The 22,410-nt window shown below is 37.2% G+C and overlaps 1 protein-coding gene across 3 annotated transcripts; it reads left to right on the forward strand.

The window, feature by feature from the left end:
• The first annotated feature begins 41 nt into the window (after positions 1-41).
• LOC111341847 (DNA-directed RNA polymerase I subunit RPA2) lies at positions 42-22,258 on the forward strand. 3 transcript variants are annotated; one of them, XM_088741199.1, is made up of 36 exons: positions 43-200; positions 283-360; positions 459-518; positions 1,008-1,082; positions 1,370-1,489; positions 2,328-2,393; positions 2,531-2,605; positions 3,033-3,131; positions 4,807-4,902; positions 5,249-5,325; positions 5,530-5,603; positions 6,640-6,712; positions 7,221-7,274; positions 7,398-7,515; positions 8,711-8,795; positions 9,393-9,499; positions 10,736-10,871; positions 10,957-11,030; positions 11,551-11,757; positions 13,172-13,324; positions 13,502-13,546; positions 13,889-14,041; positions 14,761-14,835; positions 15,434-15,535; positions 15,702-15,785; positions 15,884-15,941; positions 16,336-16,432; positions 17,075-17,147; positions 17,279-17,347; positions 17,493-17,551; positions 18,215-18,312; positions 18,779-18,904; positions 19,102-19,229; positions 19,731-19,778; positions 20,435-20,551; positions 20,883-22,258. In XM_088741199.1, the coding sequence occupies exons 1-36, from the start codon at positions 108-110 to the stop codon at positions 21,111-21,113; spliced, it is 3,483 nt and encodes a 1,160-aa protein (XP_088597325.1). In that variant the 5' UTR covers positions 43-107; the 3' UTR covers positions 21,114-22,258. The 3 variants fall into 3 exon arrangements, 2 of the variants coding, with proteins under 2 accessions (XP_088597325.1, XP_088597326.1); XM_088741200.1 differs by having other exon boundaries at positions 13,934-14,041; XR_015994035.1 differs by lacking the exons at positions 19,102-19,229; positions 19,731-19,778; positions 20,435-20,551; positions 20,883-22,258 and having other exon boundaries at positions 42-200; positions 17,493-17,547; positions 18,779-18,814.
• Positions 22,259-22,410: the final 152 nt, after the last annotated feature.

Here is a 22,410-nt window from a genome sequence, read left to right on the forward strand (position 1 = left end):
TATCTGGCAAGTGTTCTTAAATGAATAAAGTGAATTCACGCTGGAAGAGGAAAGTGTGGCATTGAATACCTGGGGGAGAGGGGTAAGAAACACGTGCATACTTTAAAATGGCGACTGTTCAGGACCAAAACAGCGCTGTTCCAAACTTGAAGAATTTAAACTCTGGCAACTTTGGTAAATTGTCAAAACAACAAAATGAGGTACTGATCAATTAATTTTTCTCAATTCATTTCTAACCTTGGCAATAAAAGTTTTTTTTTGGCGAATTATTTCATTCTCCAGATACTACAGGGTCTTGTCAACCCGCACATACAGTCGTTCAACTTTATGCTGGAAGAAGGGCTTTCCCTAGCAGCTCAGGTAAGAAACTCTCTTTACTAAGCATTTTCATCCAGACTTTTTATAACAGTTTTGCATCTTTAATTCGCAGTATTTTAAACTTTTCATTATTTTTGAAGGCCATACATCCTCAAGAGTTCTTGCTTGCAGATGGACAAAGAGCCACGATATACTTCACCGTAAGTTATCTCAAGTTTCAAAGTTTATGTTTCAGCGGCCTCATTATCAAGTGATTCGATCGATTGGACAACAGGTTGTTCTACTGACTGATGAACAAATTGCATAAGAGCATGTTTGACTGTAATAATCAACTCATTCCATGAACGGTTTATTAAAGCTTATAAACCAACTGATGAAGTCATTTTCTACCAACTGATTGGCTGATTTAGTGACTTGACCCATTTCAGCCACCCCCTACCCTTAGGTATCAGACTGATTCAGGACTGAGCCTGTCAAAGATGAGAGCACTTTTTATATGACAAACTACTAAGAGTTCTGTTCATTTTTAAGCCTGTATTTTTCACTAAAAATTTGAAAAAATTGTTTCAGTGCAAACTATTTTAAAGTGTAGGTCAAGATCTTACATTTAAAATTGCTATGTCTCTGCTGCACTCCCTTACAACCAGTGTTGCTTTGTGTCAAGTGCAGTGAAGTGCTTATGATTTCAGGATGCTTCAGTTGGAGTTCCTACAGTATCAGAAAACAACTTGCATGCATCACAGATGAAGTTGTTTCCTTCTGAGGTAAATGAATAAATAGTTTGAATTTTTTAAATAGGTATCTGTATGGTGTCTCTGCATCCACTGTTTTCAAAACAAATGTGGATTGAGAGAATGTAGGCATTGAAAAAAAACTGAAATCCAAGAGGAGATTCTGCACCAAACTCAGCCAGCACATAACAGCATGCATGGAATCAACAGTATCCTTTTTTTTCCCTCTGGTAACTAAGTTCATTGTAAGCTATATTTAGCATTTCATGTCATAGACAGTTATATTCTAATTTTTTTTACATTACTTTGTTTGATCTTAGTGCAGGGAGCGTGGGATCACATACAAAGCAAAACTACAGGTCACTCTGCAATGGAAAATTAATAACAAGCTGCAAGGAAGTGTTTCCAAGGTTATAGCCAGTATACCTATGATGGTCAAGGTAAGGTGTTATCTTTTAATAATAATAATAATAATAATAATAATAATAATAATAATAATAATAATTGTATTTATATAGCGCTAAAATCCACTAATTGTCCAAAGTGCTGTATACCCACCCAACCCACCCCAGGGGAGGACATCCATCACACAGTAATCTCGTGCGTGGGAAATTAACGTCTCCTGCCCCTAACCCTGCAGGAGACGGGACCTCCATTTATTCGTCCCTATCCGAGAAGACTAGAATATCTAACCATTTCTTGATGTTAAAGAAAGGAAGCATATTCTTCTCAGTTAATTTTAAGACCCTGAGTGTTGGTCCGGCCGGTATTGAACTCTCGACCTCCCGCACAGCAGTCCGGCGCTCTCCCAATTGAGCTAACCAGGCGGCGGTTAAATCTTTTCACCTTTATTGTAGAAACAACTGTTATTATGTGTTACCCTCCATTAAATTAACTATACACCAGTTTTTAGGTTGCCTTTCATTGCATATAAATACAAGTTTCTGTCTTTAATAGGATTTTGCTGAAAAGGTTATTTTATTCCAGATCAACAAATATCTGGTGTTAGAATGCATTTAGTTAGTGGACAATCAGAGTAAAGTTGATGATCAACCTGAATTTAATGATCGTATTTTTATTTTATTGCCATGCTAAATTAAGAGAATCCTGTCATCTCAGTTTGCCTTCAAACAACTTTGCTTTGATCTGCTAAATGAAATGAGTCAGTAGTTTCCCTTAAAACTTTGTTAAGAAAAAAATGTTTATTTCTGACTTAGTATGATTTTAAAACCGTAAGAAAATCTTCCTGATTGCTGATATTGTTGTCATTCCTTTCAGTCTAAAAACTGTTCCTTAGCAAAGCTTTCACCTCAGGAATTGGTTCACAAGCATGAGGAAGCAGAGGTAGAATAGACCACTTTACAGCGTTGTATTTAGTTGCCAAGCCTTTGATTTTGAGTAAAGCTGAAGATGTTCTTGTTGTGATAGAGACCAGTATCTCATATTCAACAATGTCAGAGTTTTGTTTTCTATTTTTGTAGGAAGCTGGAGGTTATTTCATTGTCAATGGACTTGAAAAACTTGTAAGAATGCTCATCCTCCCCAGAAGAAACTTTGTAAGTTCTCTGCAGCTGCTGATGCCTGTTAACCCTTTACAGCCTAATGTCAGGATGCATATTCTCCATACTGTTCTCTATACATTTCCTAAGATGCTGACAAGGAGAATTTGTTTAACAATCCAGAGCTTCTTTTAAGTTAGCTATCTTTTCCTTTATTCTTGTGACCTTAATGTGTGATTTGGGGATGTTACTGTAAAGAGAAATTAGATTAGGATTTAACTAACAAAATCTATTAATCCCCTGGTTTATTTCTTGTGTGCCTGTAAACTATTTTTTATTTTTCTTTAATTTAAAACAAATAAAACATATATAGCAGAGACTACTTAGAGAACTGCTCATTAATAATGAAATATAACCATATAAACTATACTCTGAAGACATTTTCAATGTCACTTTTTTATTTTTTTATTTTTTATTTTTGTAGCCATTAGCTGTTCAAAGACCAACATGGAAAGGAAAGGGTGCTATGTACACAGAATATGGTGTCCAGATGAGATCAGTCAGGAAGGACCACTCAGCTGCGGTAAAAAGCTGTGCCTCGCATAATGTGTATTATCACATGACCCACTTGGTCCCACTCGGGAGATCCTATAGAAAACCTTTGTTAAAGCTGACACATTGTAGGGCCAGACAGGTTGACCTGAGCAGGGGTCCAGAAATTTAAAGGAGAGAAAAGCAGGTTCTGGCACCCAAGTCAGTCCATTTTGTTTCTTTAGGTGATAGTTTTATTGTATTATTTTCAAAACTTTTGAAATCCCCATCTTGAATGAAAACAGAACAGCTTTATAGGCCCATTAAGTTACCGAAACTTTCAAGAAACAGGCCAGGAAAAGTTGTCTGGCCCTGCCCTCACATCGCTTTGTTGCAAAAACTTAAAAGGAAAACAGAAATGAGAAAAAGAAGTCGTGCTTTTTAAGAAATTGGGAATTTCTTGTTCTGACTTCAAGAAATAAAGGAAAAATTTTAATTGCAGAATTTTTTTTTTTTCCTTTGTGTGGCTGTGTTGCGCCCATCTATTACATCTTATTTAGGTTGAAATTTTTAACACTCAATGATCATATGATAAAATGTGTATTGACTGAGTTTGGCTGGGCTAGACAGGATAATATTTGGTTCTTGGTCTCGCTGTGCTCAGTCCATACATTATGACCTCGAGCTAAATATTTTCCAGTCCAGCGCTCCCTCTCAGTCAATAGATACCCCCAATCCCTATGGTGGTATTAGTGTGAACTCTACAAGAAAGATGCATTCAAGAATATGTGCTGGCACTAAGGATTGGTATTACAAATTAGAAAACCTAAATGTATCTTAGGAAGATTTCTTTAAATGGCAGGGTGAAGTCCAATTTTTATTGTCTTTTTAACAAAGAACCAAGTTTTTTCGGAAAAATCCACTTTTCAGCATTAAACAATCAATAGGTCTATTTAATGTAAAATCAGGTGAAAAAGTTAGGGTTAGGGTATCTTTTAGGGTTAGGGTTAACCTATTGACATCCAGTGAGCCCGTAAGCGCCCATGTGGAACCACACCCTTTCTACGTCTTGTGACATCATCACTTTTAACCCTAGAGCACGACTTTGAGCACGTACTTAAACAGGTTGAAAATATCTTATAAACGATACCAGAATGAGGGCAATTGAGTGAAGGAGATTGGAGAATTAGCCAAAAAAACCACGTAACTTTGACCTGAAAATCTGCATGAAAATCTTTTTCCATTACCCACCTACCTTTCTGAGCATGTGGTTTGAAAATAATGAGTAGTTTCCTAAAAAATCTCTACACCAAAATGAAGCCTACTAAATTTCCAGCAAGTGAGGAGAAACTTCAGGCAAAGAAAGGGGAAAAAAAAGGGCATAAGAAAGAGAGAAAAGTAAAAGTCGTAAGTGGGGCATTACTTTTCAACCCAAAAGCAATGTCGAAATTTTGCTTTCTGCGCCTGCCCGAGATTTTCAGGCCGCCATTTTGTATTTGGATCGAAAGGCCATCGAGTGTACAAGCTGTGAATGGGTTTGTGGTAAGTTTGAGCTTTTAAAACCACAACAGTGATCCAAAATCTGCTCAACTAGCTTCAAAACAGTTTTTCACAAAAGCTGCAGCTATTGGTTAATTGGTTAATGGGTTAAGGGAGTTGCCAACATTTGCAGTGTTCAAGAGCTGATCATTGTTTTTATACCTGGTACTTTTTTCATTGTCTTTTAGAGTATGATTCTTCATTATCTGTCTGATGGAAGTATAATGGTAGCCATTACCCTTGAAAAAGAAGTATTCTATGTTCCACTGGTTTTCATTCTCAAAGTAAGTTGTACTTATAGGGCTGGTTATTTAAACAAAGTTTAGCTGTTGTTTAACAAAACCACCTTTTAAGCCATCTTCAATCTAGATTTGAAAACTAATTTTTGTGAACAGTGTCAAGGAGGGCCAAAAGCCAACAGTGGAAGGACATTTGTTTAGTTAAATCAGCCTTCTGGTGGAGGTGTAAAACTTTGGTTTAGGTTAGACCTTGTTTAAATAACCTGCCCATAATGTTTAACATATTCCAATATGTATCATGTTGTTGGTTATGCATCTTTAGCAAAGGAGTTGATTTTAAACAGTAAATGATTTTTTTTCTTTTCTTTTTCTTTTTTCTTTCTTATGAAAGGCCTTGGTTAAAACAACAGATCAACAAATCTACCATCATCTCGTGGCAGGAGAGGAAGAGAACAGCTTCCTTAAAGAGTAAGTATGTTTGTTTTACTGAGATCTATCCATCACTGATCAAGCTTGGTTTCAACATCTAGAAATATTAAGCTGTTTTTTATAATTATGTCGAGATAAAATTTCAACTTTGTATCCAGTCTCTTTATGACTATTTGTTGGTAGTTATCTAAATTTGTTTTTTTATCTTTGTTCTTCCTCACATTTTCTCTGCTCTCTTTAAAGCTGCATAGCCACAATGCTCAGATCAGCCCAATCAGAGGGAGCTACTACCCAACAAAAGATACTCAAATTTATTGGTAAGAAACAATCTTATTACACGACTTGGGCAGTCAGAGGGCCAATAACTAAAATCAACCAATCAAAATGCTCTATTGCCGGTCCAATATTCTCTAAGTATTGGACCAGGCACTGTCCCGAATGGTCCCGAATGATACCGCACTTGTGTTCCTTTGAACTTCAGTCGTATAATAAATCTCTTATTAACCAAGCTTGCTCGGGACCGTACTGGAAGAATATCGGCCCTCAGTCTTTTTTGTACGGACCTCGCTGCGCTCAGTCCAAACTGTCAAGACCTCGGGCCAATATTCTCCCAGTACGGCCCTCACACTTGGTTAATAAGATATATTTATTGAATTTATATGTGTAATGAAAATATATCAATGATTATCGAAAATAAAACCATAATTCCCTTCTATGCCTCCTGGAGATGGAGAACTCCCAATTAAGCAGCGCCTACATCTAAGCATGGTTTGGGTTTTCATTTTACCCTTCACAAAATACAGCTTTATGTGCAACATATGAATGATAAGTAAAATAAAAGAATACTAACAGTAACTAAGCATAATAAGTTGTCATTTTTATATCAGTGACTAACCTAACCCCTGTGGTTTGCACCCACATTCCAAAGCTTGCCACCCTTATTTATAACATAACCAAAGTAAAGCGCGCGCTCTGATTGGTCAATTTAGCATTCCCCATTTGCCCATGGGTGTACGCTGCTGACGTGAGCAAATGCAAAGACTATTTTTCCGCGCGCGCTTGTTTTTTCTGGTCGCGTAAGATTTGTTAAATAAACGGGAACTCTTTAGCTACAATGTATCAATGTTATGTTATAAAACAAATGGTAAACACCACAGCGTACACTATTGAGTTATGGATGCACTTGGGAGGTTTGCTAAGCACTCAAGAAGCTAGAGTCGCTCTCGGCTGTCGCCTCGAGCGACTCTTACGCTTCTTTCGTGCTTAGCAACCTCCCGCGTGCATCCATAACTCAATAGTGTACGCTGTGGTGTTTACCATTTGTTAATTGTTGTTTGTTTTATGTAAAAATAGGTGAAAGATTCAGAATCGCAAGAAGGTTTCCAGACTGGTACTCTGATGAAGCTGTAGCTCAATATGTTCTCCAGTGAGTGGTTTTTTTTTGTTGTGTTAGTTGCTTGTGTGAAATTTATATGGGCACAAGATATACTAGGCAGTTGTTGAAAACGTCAGAATATTTAAGAAAAAGGCTATTGAAAGTCATGGTGTTTTCAGATGTGACTGAAAAAACTTGAATATTGTTAATTTGTTGTTGCAGCTGAAGTTAACAGTCTGTTAACTAAGAAATAAGGTTTCTAATCTAATAGTATATGGCAAGTGATACAACAGGCAGTGGTTATTGCTTAACTCAGTAGATTTTTAGCATTATGTCCTGTTTGAAGAGTTATCCTGCCAATATTACCAAGACGTTTTTGGTTTTCCTTTTGTTGTCCTTCCGACTGCAAGTGTTCATGTGCAAGGGCTTTTGAGGATAAACCAAGAATCAATCAGTATTTCAGAAAGTCAATACACCTGAAATATAATTATTTTTGGAGCGGTTATGTTACAAATCTGTTGTGTGTGCTTAATTTGAGTGATGTCATTTTAATCCCCAGAAACTGTGTTTGTGTTCACCTGAATGGAGATGTAGATAAGTTTAATTTATTGATGTAAGTATAATCGACTTCTGTTTGAAAGAAATTTGTTTCCCTGTTTTTCACATTGCATTTATTGTGAACTTAAAATGTGATGTAATTTCCTTTTTGAATTCCTTTGAACCCTTTGTTTTGCAGTTTCATGGCAAGAAAGCTGTATGCATTTGCTTTTGAAAAGTGTGCAAAAGAAACTTCAGATAATCCAATGATGCAAGAAGTACTTCTCGGTGGACATTTGTATCTTATGATCTTAAAGGTGATGTGCTGCATGACAACTTTGTTTTGGTTTGGAAGAAAATCTACAAATGTAGTTTGCTATCTACAAGGTTATATATTGTATTAAAACGAGATCTGAATCATTCAGTGATTCCAGTTTCTCTTGTGTCAAGTGAAAACTGGTGCAATATTAAAAGGTGAACGATACTTAAAAAATTTTATCTTGGAACTGTGACAGGGCTCTCCTTGTTACGGTATTAGTGTTAGTAATTGTTTTGGTTAGACTACACGGACTACTGTCTGAGTAAAAGTAATTTAATATTTTTTCATAGATGATGTTTTGTTTTTCTTCGTTACTAATCATTTGCAAAGTGTATAGCTTAAAGGGGAACTGAAGCCTAAAATTGAATCATTTTTAAATTGCAGATAGCTCAAATGTCAATGTTCAAAAGTTTTATTCAGTCATTGGGCCCAACTTCATCTCAAAAAAATAGTTTTATGTCATATTTTGACCTTGTAGTATGGTGGCTAAGAAAAACGATATCAGCAGTTATTTTAGCTCACTATTATGTCACTGGTGGGGAAGAAAAATAATAAGCCTTTTCTCTTCTTTCAGAACTTCAGTATGGTTATGGAATTATTGAGGTTGCGTGGCTTGTATTGGGAATCAAATTTGAAAACAAAATATGATATGAGGCCTTCCCAAGTTAGTTCCAACAATCATTTTTGAGCCTACGGTCTTACAGCCGCAAGAGGGGGAAAAAGGTGAATTCAAATCAAATTTTCTCATAAAAAACAAGAAGTAAACGAAATTAACCACTAAGATTTTAACTTACTCTTCTAAAGCTCACTAGAAATTAATGCAGAAAAAGTACCAATTTAAGGCTTCAGTTCCCCTTTAATGATTGGCTTTCCTTAGTATTTTAATTCTAGGATCTAGAACAAGGTCTCTTCTAGTTGTAGGGACTACTTATCCCCTAAGAGGGACTAGCATCTAATTTCTCCTTACAATATCACCCCTGAATCAAACATTAAAGTCACAAGAATATAGCAATTGATCACCAACTAAAGATTCTCTCCTTATCAGCACTTCAGGAAATGTTTAAATGACAATATGGAGAATATGCATACTAATGTTAGGGTCAGGTAGTGGCTCAGTTGCTATTTCATGTACAAGTATAACATTTAGTGACAATGAAGATGGAATAGCAACATGTCTACATGTTTGTCTGCAGGAAAAGCTAGAGAGCTGGCTGTATAATGTGCGGTTTACTATTGAAAAGGATATGACAAAGAAACAAAGTTATAGTTTGAATACAGGTAAGGAGTGAATAGGGCAATACTGCATTAATTTTTCCATGCTCAGAATTGCAGAGGGGATAGAAAAGGTCTTGAAAAAAAGTAATAATTAGGAACTTGAAATCTCTGCTGGTTCATAGTTTATAAAGAAAATTTAAAATTAGAGGAATTGCTTTTTGCAAAATTAGTTGCAGAAAAGGAATTTTAGTGACAAAACAGTGTGGAAACCATGCGGGCTGTAAGTATCTACCATTGTCCCTCTAAGGATTTGTGAGGTACTTACAGTGGATGCAGTTTTCATCCTGACATGTTCGGATATGAAAAGTGTAAGAACTCTGTAGAAACTTTTAACTTAAACTTCTTACAACTTTGGCCACAGTTTGACCATTTTTGTTTTGTTTCCTTCACTTTTTCTTCCCACTTTAAGAAAATCCCCCCAAAGTAATGTTTAGCCTAAAAATTGCCCTCTTGATGACAGGTCAAAACCAAATTTGACTTTGTACTATAAAATAACCAGCACTGTAATTTTGAGTTTTCTGGCAGTGACTCTGATGAAGTTCTGTAGCTTATATTTCTTTTTGACTCCTCTTGCACACTGTCTTTCATTTTCATATGCAGCTAGTTTATTACAGGCAATGTCACGCAGCACAAACATCTCACACCAAATGGAATACTTCCTTGCTACTGGTAATCTAGTGTCAAGAACAGGCCTTGCTGTCATGCAGGTTAGCTGCTTTCTTGTCACTCCTTAAACATGGTTTATTTAGTTTTTACTCTCTCTTTCTTGTTTTTACAACATTAATTTGGTAGTCCTCATTATGTGCCTATGCACATAAGACCTCAAAAAGAAGATGCCTTTAATTTCTATTGGTTGCCAGTCAGTCAAGCTGCCCCACCCTCCTCCCCCCCCCCCCCCCATGTCCTGCCTCTGTCTCTCATTTTCCTCTATACCATTCTCATCCCAAGATTCATTAGGGCAGCCTCTATTTCATTGGCTGTGTAAGTCCATCAGAAAACAACTCTGTGCAGTGCTGATGATTAATTGTTACAGTAAGTCTTCCGAACAAAGTGGCTTACCAATGGAAATATTTTTTCTAACCTTAATTTCTGCAATGCATCTATTGAAAGTACCTCAAATTATCTTTTCTTTCATTTTCTATAAATTAAAAAATTAATAATTTGTATACTTCTATATTTGGTGTCCTGCACATGAAAATTTTGGAAATCAAACTTGATAGTAACCCTCAATTGTATTTCAAGCATGTACAATTGCCTTTTATGCAAATGGTGGCTATACAGTAAAAACCCACAAGTAAGAACCTACATTTTTTAGAGTTAGCCTAAACAGGTTCTTATATAAATGGTACTTAACAAAATTTTAGGCTATTTAGGTTCTTAAAACAGGTTCTTATTCTTGGAGAAAAACACACCTGCATAACAAGTTGGTAATTGTCCTATATATATTAATTTTATTCACTACACCACCCCTACCCCACCCCCCCCCCCCACAAAAAGGGAAATAAAATAATATAAATTTGTATATTTACATCTAATTATATGCTTTGCCTAGCTGTACTAAGCTTTAACTGAAACTTTTAAATTTGTAATTATTACTAGCTTCACTGCATTTACCATACAGTAGTGTGGATCTACACTTGCTTAGTATGCTTTGTAACTACTATTTTGCACTCATTTTTCTTAAGAAAATCATGTTTTACAGCAATGGCAATCTGGTTTTTCTTTGATTATGATTACAGTAAATAATTTCAGTGTACCTGTAATGTACTATTTGATTTTAGAAAATAAGAACCTATTTTAATTTTCTTAGGCTAAATAGGTTCTTGTTTATAGGGGGTATAAATGGTAAATTTTAGGCTAACAGGTTCTTAATTTTTAGGTTCTTACTTGCGGGTTTTTACTGTATAATGAAACAAAAATTATTTATTGATTTTATTCTCCAGTCATCAGGATTTACAGTGGTGGCTGAGCGACTCAATTTCTACAGGTTTCTGTCTCATTTCCGTTGTGTCCACCGAGGTGCCTTCTTTGCTCAGATGAGAACAACATCAGTGAGGAAGTTATTACCAGAAGCCTGGGGTATGCTCTTCTCAAATTGAATCTCTTATCTGTGTTACTTTCCAGTTTTTCAGTGACCACTTTTTTTTCTGATTTTGCATTGAAGGGTTTCTATGTCCAGTTCATACTCCTGATGGGGCACCATGTGGTCTTTTGAACCATTTGGCAGCATCATGTCAGGTAAACTTTGTAATTACTTAAATTTCTCAAATGTGGTTAAAGTAAGTTGTATCTGCTTTGCTCTTTGTGTACGTGTCTGTGTGCAATTTTCAAGACTCTGGATTCATCAGACATCTTCAAAAATTGGTTAGCCTTTTAAATCCCAGAAGTGATGAAAATGCTAATTCTCCCTATATTATCCATACAATATCTAGCAAACAGGTCCTGAGAATACTCAAACTTGTAAGATGGAAGTTGTTATCCTGATCTAACAACAAATTCTTGTAACTAATTCACATGAAAATGTGTAGTTAGAGTTGAGAATTAACTATCAGAACCTGGGATTTGAAGGGTGAGAGATCACTCCACATTTAAAATCAGCTCTATTCAGTGAATGAGGATATTATCTTAGCTGATATTCTTATGCAGCTGCAAATATTTACCCACAAAGATTACACTACAGCATGGTTCAGTTGAAGTGTTACATAGGTAACTCCCAAGAATGTTGCTAGTTTTAAAACAGGTTTCCTATGTCTTACAGGTCGTGAATGATGTTCCACAGACTTCCCACCTTCCCAGGCTGTTATGTTCATTGGGTATGACACTGATTGATGCCCCTGCAACTGCTGATATGAAGTCTTGTTACATGGTTGTGTTAGACGGCAGGGTGATTGGTAGAGTTGATATGGATCTTGCACCATCACTTGCCAACAGACTGCGCATGTTAAAAGTACTTGGACAAGAGGAGGTACATAGTGAAACAGTGATGTCAGGGCTGCAAATAACGGCCGGTCAACGGACAATGTGTTGTCAAAATTGTGTACTGACCGGACAAATCCTTGGTTTGCCGGACATCTTGTCCGGTCCTTTACCGACTCGTTCAAAGAAATTTTAATTTTTAACTGTTTGCTAATCACAAGGGACACAGTCATGTTTCCAAAAGAAAAAAAAAACAATATAAAAGTAGACAAATTAGTGGTCGAGAAATTCCCGGCAGGCGCAAATTTCCGCGATGTCAGCAAGTCCTGTTGCGACTGCAAATCATCGTGTCTTCCGTTATTTTATTTACTTTATTTAAGTGTTCCTAGTTAGTAGAGGGTTTTACGTTTGGCTAGATACCATCATTTACTCTTAAATAAAGTGATTGATTGTTTGGTCGATTGAATGATCGGAATAATCTTTTTGCATCGAGAATACTCCAAGTAGCATTTGTTGCAAAAAGTGCAAAAAGCGAGCAAAAGGCCAAAAACCTGGAGAATCCAACCACTCTTTTGCTCTAACAAAAATTCACAACTGTAACTTTAAAAAAAAAAGGGCTCTGAGTGTAATATTTAATTATAAGTGATTTTGCCAGATGTAAAGTAAAACGGACAATTGCGGTTGTATCTTGCGTAACCGTTCCACGTACTCAATGCAAGGCTGCTTCTGCAGTAAAGAGTAGTAATTAAAAATGATTGACTTGTAATTTTTATTGCCAGACCGACTTGGATTCAGTTGTTTTTTAGTTGTAAAAGGATTACTGTGCAATCTAGGTTCACTATCGCAAGAGTTCGGACTGTTAAAATTTGACCGGCCAAAAACGGGTAGTGTCCAAGCAAAAGCATGTTTGACCGGACAACGTGACCGGCGAGTGCCCGTTAGTTATTTGCAGCCTTGGATGTTCACAAAATGGAGACTGTTTAGCCTGTTTTTTTTTTTTTTTTTTCTGTGTTAAATCTGGAAAACAATGTACTGGTAGCTTATACTTTCTGTGTCTCACTGGTAACACTGTGGACCTGTTGAACCCAGGAGACAGAGTAAACACAGTGAGAAAGTTTTAATTATGAAGTGAGGATGACTATCAAGAAGAACTAATCGTAAAATGTGGAAAACCAAACCAGATTTCAATGATGCCTAGCCCATGCCATCAGCATTATATTTTGCAGAGGTTTCATTCAGAGCTGGGCAATGGGCAAATTGACCAACTGTGAACAGAACTTTGCCCAACTGCCTCGTCATGTTTTAAATAGTTGTGCCCCCAGTTTAGCAGAGCTCCTTGGGCCTTGCAGATTTTCTACTTGGATTTCACATTCTGGTGCCCTCCTGTAAAAAATTTATGAAACCCCTGGGCCGTTTGTGATATCAATCCTGATTTTGAGTGCATTATGTTTCTTTCCTGTCAGATTCCTCAGATGTTGGAGATTTGTCTTGTGCCCATTACAAAAGCAGCAAGCCAATATCCAGGCCTGTATATCTTCTCCACCCCAGCTCGCTTTATGAGGCCTGTCCTTAACCTGGCGGCAAATAAAGTGGAAATGATTGGAACTTTTGAACAGGTTTGTCTCCTGTTCAATTTTATATCACTTATGTAGTAATTGTAAAGAGCAAATCATCTCTTTCAGGATATTTTCTACTTTTTTTGGTTTATTTATCTCATTCATTTTAATAGAAGCTATCAGAAAGCTCTGAATGTTTTGGTACAACCGTAGCTAACAATCATTTGTGCATTTTAGGTGTATATGAATATTGCGGTTGTTAGAGAAGAAGCATATGAGGTGGTATGTATGTTAAATCTCAGTAGGCTAGCACACTTTAACCTATTGTTTGTTGTATTATGAAGCGTTTTGCCCCTTCCAAGCTCCTTGAACTTTTGATGTAATAGCCAGTGAATATTAACCAACAGGGCAGATCTAGGAATTTTTTACAGCCCCCCCCCCCCCCCCCTTCCCTTCACTTGCAGTTACACATCACACATCTTTTGAGTAATAATATGCAATCATGTCATGGGTAAAATTTTGGTATCTGACACATATTAAAATTTTTAAACGTTTTACTACTATTATTTTCCATTCCAAATATCACTGCATCTGTTGCACAAATTTTTATTTTTATTTTTGTAGCTTGATGAATCTGTTTTAAATATGTTCCTTCTTTTGAATGCACAGGAAACCACGCATCTTGAACTGAAACCAGGCAGCATGTTGAGTGCTATTGCGAGTTTAACACCGTTTTCTGATTTCAACCAAAGCCCCCGTAACATGTACCAATGTCAGGTAAGTGAAACGGAAATGGTTTGATGGACTTTTGGCTTGTGATCTCCACCTTGGACAGGGTGGGCCAAGAAAGACATCATTCTACCCTACGTATCTGATGGTGTTATGCCTGATTTACTACAAACGAAAAAAACAAAAACAAAAAACAAAAGCAAAAAAAACAAAACAAAACAAAACAAAAAACAAAAGCTTGCACAATGAAGCCTCCGTAACTATGCAGCAGATTGTTTATGTTGCACAATGGACAAAATATAACGATTTTTATGAGATTAAACGCTCACATTTGTAACCTAAAAATCTAAAGTAACTTCTAACTAAAACAAATTTACCTCGCTTTTGTTTTGTTCCTTTGCGTCCTTTGGGATTTTTTCTGGGCTATCAGGCCATTTCCAAATTACTTTTGACTTCTTTTTCAAAACGAGGCCTGGTGCTCAACCGTTCATACATAAGTGAGTTAATAACTTTCCATGTTAATTGAGACTTGTGTATTGTATAAAAGGAACACCAGGACTCGCTTTGGAAGAGAAGCCTAAGGTAATTCCGAAGTGTCCTATTCAGAGCCGTTTAGCGTGGTTTTAGTTCATCTGCTTTGTTTTTTTGGAAAGAATTATATGGAAGACAAAGCAAATGACTTAGCCCGTGAGGAGACGCTACCAACGAGACATAGAATTCGTACATAGTTCACTGATTTATCCTTTACTCTCTTTTTTGTTCCCTAGATGGGGAAGCAAACAATGGGAACACCAGTGCAAGCATTGAAGTATCGAAGTGATACCAAACTATACAGGATACAGGTATTTCAAGAATTTGTTTTCATCAGAGCCAATCAGGCAATAAATAGTATAAAACCACGCGTTTTCCAGCGCAGGCAGTTTGATTGTTTTTTTCTTTAGAGCAGTTTTCAATGGAATGTCGAACCCTAAAACCCGAGATTGCTTTGTTTTTTCTTTTCTTTCTTTTCCAAGAAACTTGCGCGACTCTCTCAACAATCAGATGCAAAACTGAACTCAATCATGACATGATCACCCGCGTTTTTCCGCGCTCTAGATGGTTGGCTAGTTTTTCTTTTGAGTTTTCATTGGCTCCCTAGGGTATTTCCTTTCCTCTGATTGGCTGTTGTGATGACTTTTCTTTTACTTTTAGAATGCTCCATTGAAAAACGCTCGTCTTCTTCTTGGACCCGACTTTCGCCGTTCTTTTGCATCCAGTCCTCTTTCTTCTCGCCCAGAGCAGCAGTTGGTTATCGATCCAAACTTCTCATTACATTAAGCCTTTTTTTCTGGTTGGCAATAGCGAAACCTCTGCTTTTGAAGGAAAATGGCCGTAAGCGAACTCTTCTTGGGAATAACTCGGTTAAACTAAAAGAAAATTGTGTTTATTCCTATGTATTAGACTCCACAGAGTCCTTTGGTGAGGCCAGTTGCTCATGAGGAGTTATCTATCGACAACTACGCCCTTGGAACAAATGCTGTGGTGGCTGTTATCTCCTACACGGTTAGTACAATCAGGTGATAATGTTTTAGATGAAAACAGATAAAAATTATATTTCCACCGTATCGTAGTTTCACCATTGTTCAGAGCACAACGAACAGTTGATCGTTCAGAATCAACTGTTTATCCCATTTATCCTTTTACCATGTAATTATGTTATGTTTTAAAGGGTTACGATATGGAAGATGCCATGATACTCAATAAATCATCTTATGAGCGTGGATTTGCCCATGGTTCTGTTATCAAGAATGAGGTTTGTGCCAAAACGTTTGTGCTTCATCAGTCTTTTATTATTTTATAACCGAGGGTTGTGAATTCGTATTCGTGAGCTATTTATTTATGTTTTAACAGATAATTGATCTTATGAAAGCTTCAGGAAACAATTACAAAGGTTCAAGCGTCAGATTTGGTGAGTCACCTTCACATAATTGTTCAAATAAACTTGCCAAGCAGCCTTCTTTATCGAATGTCATGTCTCTGTTTTTTTTATTTGGTTTTGTTTTGCTTTGTTTTGTTATTTGACGCAAAGCTGTCCTAAACACCCGTGATTGGTTGGTTTTCAAAGCTCTTGTCATCAACATCCTCCTCAGACTTCCGCAGACATTTCCCTTTTTCATCTGTATTATTCGGTGTTTTTGCTGAGTGTTCCTGTTAAACTTTAAGGTTAAGAAGCGTCTGAGATTTCCGTTTGCCATTTCAAATGGAAATCGAGGTATAGCTTTGAGCATCTGTTGCCACGTCATTTTTTCACACGAAAGATCGCCTTTTACCGGCCTTATTTATTAAAAATCAATTTTTTTAAGGGTGCCTTCCTGATGATGAACGAGTTCAAGGATTTCTTGACATTGATGGTCTTCCACCAATTGGAGCTAAGCTAGAAACAGGAGATCCATATTATTGGTAAGAAACTTGTATTACTAGCAAAAATCTGTGTAACTAGTTAGAAACCTGTAATAGTAGTCAGACATGTATAACTAGTCAAACCTAAGTTCTGTAAATGGCGACAAACATATACAAGAGCAGGTATCGCATCCACAGTTTTTGTTAATCAATGACTTAAATTGTCACAAAATCTCATGTTAAACTTACCTCGACATATGAGAGAATCTCTCATAAGAAGAGCATTTTGTTTTTGTTGTTTGTGACATCGTTGAAATTTCATACCTTGCCATCAGTTTTTGTAAGATGACTAGTAAGTGATGACATCATATTATGCGTGTCATCTGATTGGCTTGGAGGTAAGACATCACGTGGTCTCAACCCTTGTTCTATTGGTTGTTACTGATGTGACGTTGTTGCTCTCTGTCAAGTTGATAAAATTACAAGTCTGATACTGGTCATTTGTAAGTTTCGTTGCCAGCACATTGTCGGTGACATTTTCCTCGCGAGTCACTTATTGGCAAAGATGACGTAAATTATACTCTTCGAGTTACAACAACTTTTGTTTAAAAAAAGATGAAGCTGAGAAATAGATTAAGGTAACATGCAGCTCATATTAGCCGCTGTATTTTCTAATCCACCAATTTTATTTTCACGTTATAGTTTCATTGACGACAATATTGGACAAACAGTCATCAAGAAATACAGCAGTTTAGAAAGCGCGATTGTTGAAGATGTACGTACAGTTGTTCCTCTTACAGTATCTTTTCTGCTCTTTTTAAATTTCTAGCTTTGCGCAAATTGCAATTGGCGAATTTGTTAAGCAGGTTGGTTTTAACAGTTTTGTTCGCTTTTTCCTGTATGCAGGTAAAAATTCTGGGGAATGATAATGGAACAGGTTTGCTTCAAAAAGCTTCCATTAAATTGAGAATACAGGTATGAAGTTTTGCAGCATGATTAAACACACCACATATAAGTACTCGTTAGTGGCCTCATTTGACGGTACACTTGACTTCTTTTGCTAAGTTGCTTAAAGCTATCTTATTCACGTGTGATGGTCCGCGTGAACTTTTATTTTCAGAGAAATCCTATCATTGGAGACAAGTTCTCAAGTCGCCATGGACAGAAAGGGATTTGTAGGTATAAACTTGGTCTATAAGAATAAATGGAATCAGTTCTTTGCAGCTCAGGGGGGAAAGGGATTTGTAGGTATAAACTTGGTCTATAAGAATAAATAGAATCAGTTCTTTGCAGCTCAGAAAGGGATTTGTAGGTATAAACTTAGTCTATAAGAATAAATGGAATCAGTTCTTTGCAGCTCAGAAAGGGATTTGTGGGTACAAACTTGGTCTATAAGAATAAATGGAATCAGTTCTTTGCAGCTCACGGGGGGAAAGGGTTTAACGACAAAAGCCGGTGACTAGTGCTATACCACCGTCTGTAACACCTCGCTCTCTGTTGAGCTCGTGAGCATGCTCTCGTTTTTCGGTTTCGCGTTGTGGCGCCTTTTCTGGGCGTGGTCGCCTAAAGTTCATAAAACCCCTTGGCAGCTTTAGACACCGTATAAGCTACACAAGAATCGTCACTTCTATTATAAAAGTAGTTCAAATTTTCTTTTGGTCGTAAATATCGACCTACATCGCGAAGGCTCGGCTAAACTGCATACCATCTTGTGCTTGAATTCGCCTCGTTTGACCTTAAGGAAGGTTTCCTGCAGTTGTTGAAAAAAATGAGTAATTAATAAAAATTCCTAGCACGATAACTGAGAAACCTTAAAAACTATTCGTTTTTTTCCTTTCTCAGCCAAAAGTGGCCTGTTGAAAATATGCCCTTCACAGAGTCTGGAATGACGCCAGATATTATATTCAATCCTCACGGCTTCCCTTCACGTATGACAATTGGTATGTAGACCTTCCCACGTCAAGTTTTATCGGCTCTCTTTAATAGCTAATTTGTCATAAACTTCGCCGTTGTCCTTGGTGGTTAGCAGTTACACTAACGAATAGGTATATCCGCAAAGAAACAGCCATGATTATCATGATTCAGTTTTAAAACAAGTTTCAATTGGGTGTCGAAAGAGATCCGGATTTGCATCAGTTTTGCTTCACTTTGCTCTGTGATTGGTCCAGAAAATACGCGCCACCCTCTCGACCAATCAAATATAAAACTAACACCAATGACAACTGGGTGACATGCGTTTTCCCGCGCTTTTGGCGATTTCCTTGTTTTCAATTTGAGTTTTCATTCGCTCTCCAGAGTATTTTCCTTTCTTCTGATCGGCCGTTGTAATCACTTTGCTTTTGCTGTTGGATATTTAATCAAAAATTGCTCTAATTGTTGAAACCATGCTTTGCCTTTTTTTGTTAGGTATGATGATTGAGAGTATGGCAGGAAAATCAGCCAGCCTTAATGGATTGGCGTACGATGCCACACCATTCACTTTCTCAGAGGACGATCCTGCTTCCACACACTTTGGAAATCTCTTAAGAAAATGTTTGTGAACTCTTTTTTCTCTGTACTTTTTTATTTATTTATTTATTTATTTATTTGGCAAGGTATTTTGAATTTTTTGGAAATCACCAACTTGCTAAGTGAAGTAATCATGGTTCCGTGTACATAGTGACAACAAAGTAATGGCCAATGTGTAGGTTTTCATTGTGTTATCGTTCAATTCTTCATGTATCTTCCAGCTGGTTACAATTTTTATGGCACAGAGCGGATGTACAGCGGCGTCGATGGTAGAGAATTTGAAGCAGATATCTTTTTTGGAGTTGTTTACTATCAGCGCCTTAGGCACATGGTGGCCGACAAGTATCAGGTAATGAACTCCCTACCTACCCACCCCTCCGCGTTATACTTCAGTGATTCTTGTCTCACTTTGCATAAACACGTTTCCAACCAGTGTGTGATGACAAATTATTATGCGTGTCATCTGATTGGCTCTAACAGTTGTGTGACGTGATTTTAGCCAGTGTTTTATTGGTTGAGATCCACAAACACGCCTAGTTAGTGGTCGTCTTGATAAAAAATAAAGTCTGACACTGGCGTTCCATCTAAGCAATTCATCATGAGACCGTCGCTCTTTCTTTTTCCATAGCTCGCCTTTCGACTTTTTACGGATTTACTCGCGCCATCGCGGTAAATCGTTGTGTCAAATGTTATTTCAATGAAAGCGCGCGGATGGCCGCACGGGTCTTATGATGAAGTCAAATAAGACTTTTGGGTAAGGCTTTTGGGTAAGAATTACACCGTGTAAGAGCATCAATATTATGTTTTTTTTTTCGGTTGCAATCAGTTCAATTCATTCCTCTTTACACAGGTCCGGACAACAGGTCCTATAGACATTCTTACGCATCAGCCAATACAGGTAACAGCATACTTTACCAACATGACTCAAGGTATTCTACTTACCAGTATATGATGACATAACTTATGCGTGTCATCTGATTGGCCGTGGACGATGTGTAACATGGTTTCAGCTGGTGTTTTATTGGTTGTTGCTGTGTGACACTGTGTGTTCCTTGGTCAAAGTGATAACGCTTGTACGCTGATACTGGTATTGTTACGAGTGAATTGCGTGTTTCATCTTTTAGTCTGAAACCTGTCTCAGAGGTAATACTAGAAAGGAAAATATTGCTTAAGCGGGGGAGAGGTATCTTGTCAGAGCCGGAATTATAAGAAATGTATAAGAGGATGGTGAAGTTTCAAATTTTTTCAATCAACAAACTGTGACGTAGCTCTTCCAGGAAATGTAATAAGAACTACGACACGGAGAAGGTCGCTTATCCAGTATGACTGTGTGCTTCCTACACTTTAAAGCTGATCGCATTAGAAATAAACTGCCCCCCCCCCCCCGTTTCACTTAAAATCACGGACGTAATTGCCGTTCAGCCATGTTTTTCGTTCCATCACTTTAAGTTCGAATTTTCCCCTCTTCCCGACAAGCTTGCCGGAATCTATACTTAAAAACTACTAGCATTTCTACATTTCTTAAAAAGCATTGGGGATGTTTCCATCTTGTAGGGTCGCAAAAGACAGGGAGGTATTCGGTTTGGAGAAATGGAAAGGGACGCGTTGCTCGCACATGGTACCTCTTACCTTTTACAAGATCGGCTCATGAACTGCTCAGATAGGACAGTGGTGAGAATTACATCCTGATAAGTTTTCTTTGACAGTGTAGATCAAACCATTCCACAAATGTTTCCCTGTAAATTCTCCCGGTTCAAATCTGACAGGCGCTTGTCAGTGTAGATCCATTACTGGTCATGGCAATTGTATAGGGTAAAACTGACGTTGTTTAGTAATTCGTCGCGTATGGAATGAGGAATGGACTAAAGAATTTAGATAGAATTTAAGGACTTGCGCAATGATAAGAAACTGTTTTTGAAGCTAAGTTATTCGTTCACTGGTCATCAATTCTGTTCAAATTTTCAAGCAGGTTACCGTTTACTTTTGTTTTTTCTATTTCTAGGGTCATGTATGCACAAAATGTGGTAGCATTCTCTCCCCTCTCCTGGAAAAACCCGTCGACGAGCTTGCAGCTGCGGCCGCGTACCGGAAGAGGAAGTGGATCTGTAAAGTTTGTGAAAGCAGCGAGCATGTTCAGTTATTGGCCTTTCCTTATGTCTTCCGGTATCTTGTGGCTGAGTTAGCGGGAATGAATATTAAGACGTGTTTACAAGTTAAGAAAGTTGGCACGTGAAAGTTTTCAGTATTTCATACGTGTTACACCAAAGACCTAACTTTGGTTCTTAATTCTCTAATATGGTGACCAGGTGACGGGATGGACAGCCAATTGACAGCAGTGCACACCTGTAATGAACAGTCTTCTTTAGACCAATGAACTGAAATTTCTACCAAGTTTTCGAAAGAGTCGAAATCTCACGTGAAGGGGCATTAACCTCAAATTTCTTTTAAGGAAATGAATATGTAGTAAGACCGTATAAGATTTCTGTACCGGAAGTAAAATCCTAGACGGATTTGTGCAGTGAAAGAAACATGTATTAATGCACAACATTCAGGACTCATTTCTCATCTTGTTCCACTAAGAAAGTATCAGTTCCAACCACACAGTGTAAAAACCTTTATTACTATACAGATAATATGGAAAAGCACAATGAACAGTAACGTTTGGGTTCTCTTTACAGTCAATAAATGGGCTGTGTCTAAAGACTAAGTTTACAAAACCTACATTAATTTATCGTGTTATGTTGTTTAAATTGTCCTGGATGCCTTACTACACTATTAAGCCATATGAAACATGCAGCAGTTTTATATTTTAGCCAGCATATTGTTACACAGATCGCTTAACAGTAACTATGTTATTATACTTAACAGTCAACTTTGTTGATATATTCAAATTATTTCGTTACCCCCACCGACGCAGCCCTAAACCGTTTCTTTAGAAACTATCAGCCTTTATTCATTGCTGTTATTGTACAAGTATTTCTAATTATATTGCTGAAGATGAAAACTTTTAGTTCTTGGTCAATTTGAAGATAACCAAGATCCGTCAAGGAAAATAATTCTGTGAGTGAGGCATCCCCTTTGGTATACCAGCAATGCAAAGAGTGCTATTTGAAACTTAGCCAATAAGTCAAGGAATTATGTCACAATGTATTTCAGTTGAGAATTTTGAAAAACATTCAGATTGTTTCCTATTCAGATAACAACTGAACACTAGACTTCTGGAGCATAAAATAAATTTGTAGGATACAAAAAATGGAACTCAAGAAAGTTTCTATGTGCACAAATTAAGAAGGGTTTTGGAAACATGTCTTCCCAAAATAACCAGTGCTATGGAGCCTGGTGATGTGGTTGAGAATAAAAAATACATTTCACAGGAAATTGCTGCCTTGACTAGTTCTTTGAACCTGTGGACTTGAAGGACAAGTGAACTACCTTTTGTCACCATTTCATTGTCAATCCAAAGGAAAGCAACTGCAATTGTACTGTGGGAAGTCAAAATTGTAATTTGATGGCTGGAAAAATAATCCAAT

The sequence above is a fragment of the Stylophora pistillata genome, chromosome 12 (assembly GCF_964205215.1).
Source record: "Stylophora pistillata chromosome 12, jaStyPist1.2, whole genome shotgun sequence".
Lineage (NCBI taxonomy): Eukaryota > Metazoa > Cnidaria > Anthozoa > Scleractinia > Pocilloporidae > Stylophora > Stylophora pistillata.

Coding starts and splice junctions, on each gene's coding strand:
- LOC111341847 (XM_088741199.1), top strand. CDS start 108: ATGGCGACTGTTCAGGACCAAAACAGCGCTGTTCCAAACTTGAAGAAT. Junction 1,490..2,327: donor GTATACCTATGATGGTCAAG/GTAAGGTGTTAT, acceptor CATTCCTTTCAG/TCTAAAAACTGTTCCTTAGC. Junction 5,326..5,529: donor GAGAACAGCTTCCTTAAAGA/GTAAGTATGTTT, acceptor CTCTCTTTAAAG/CTGCATAGCCACAATGCTCA.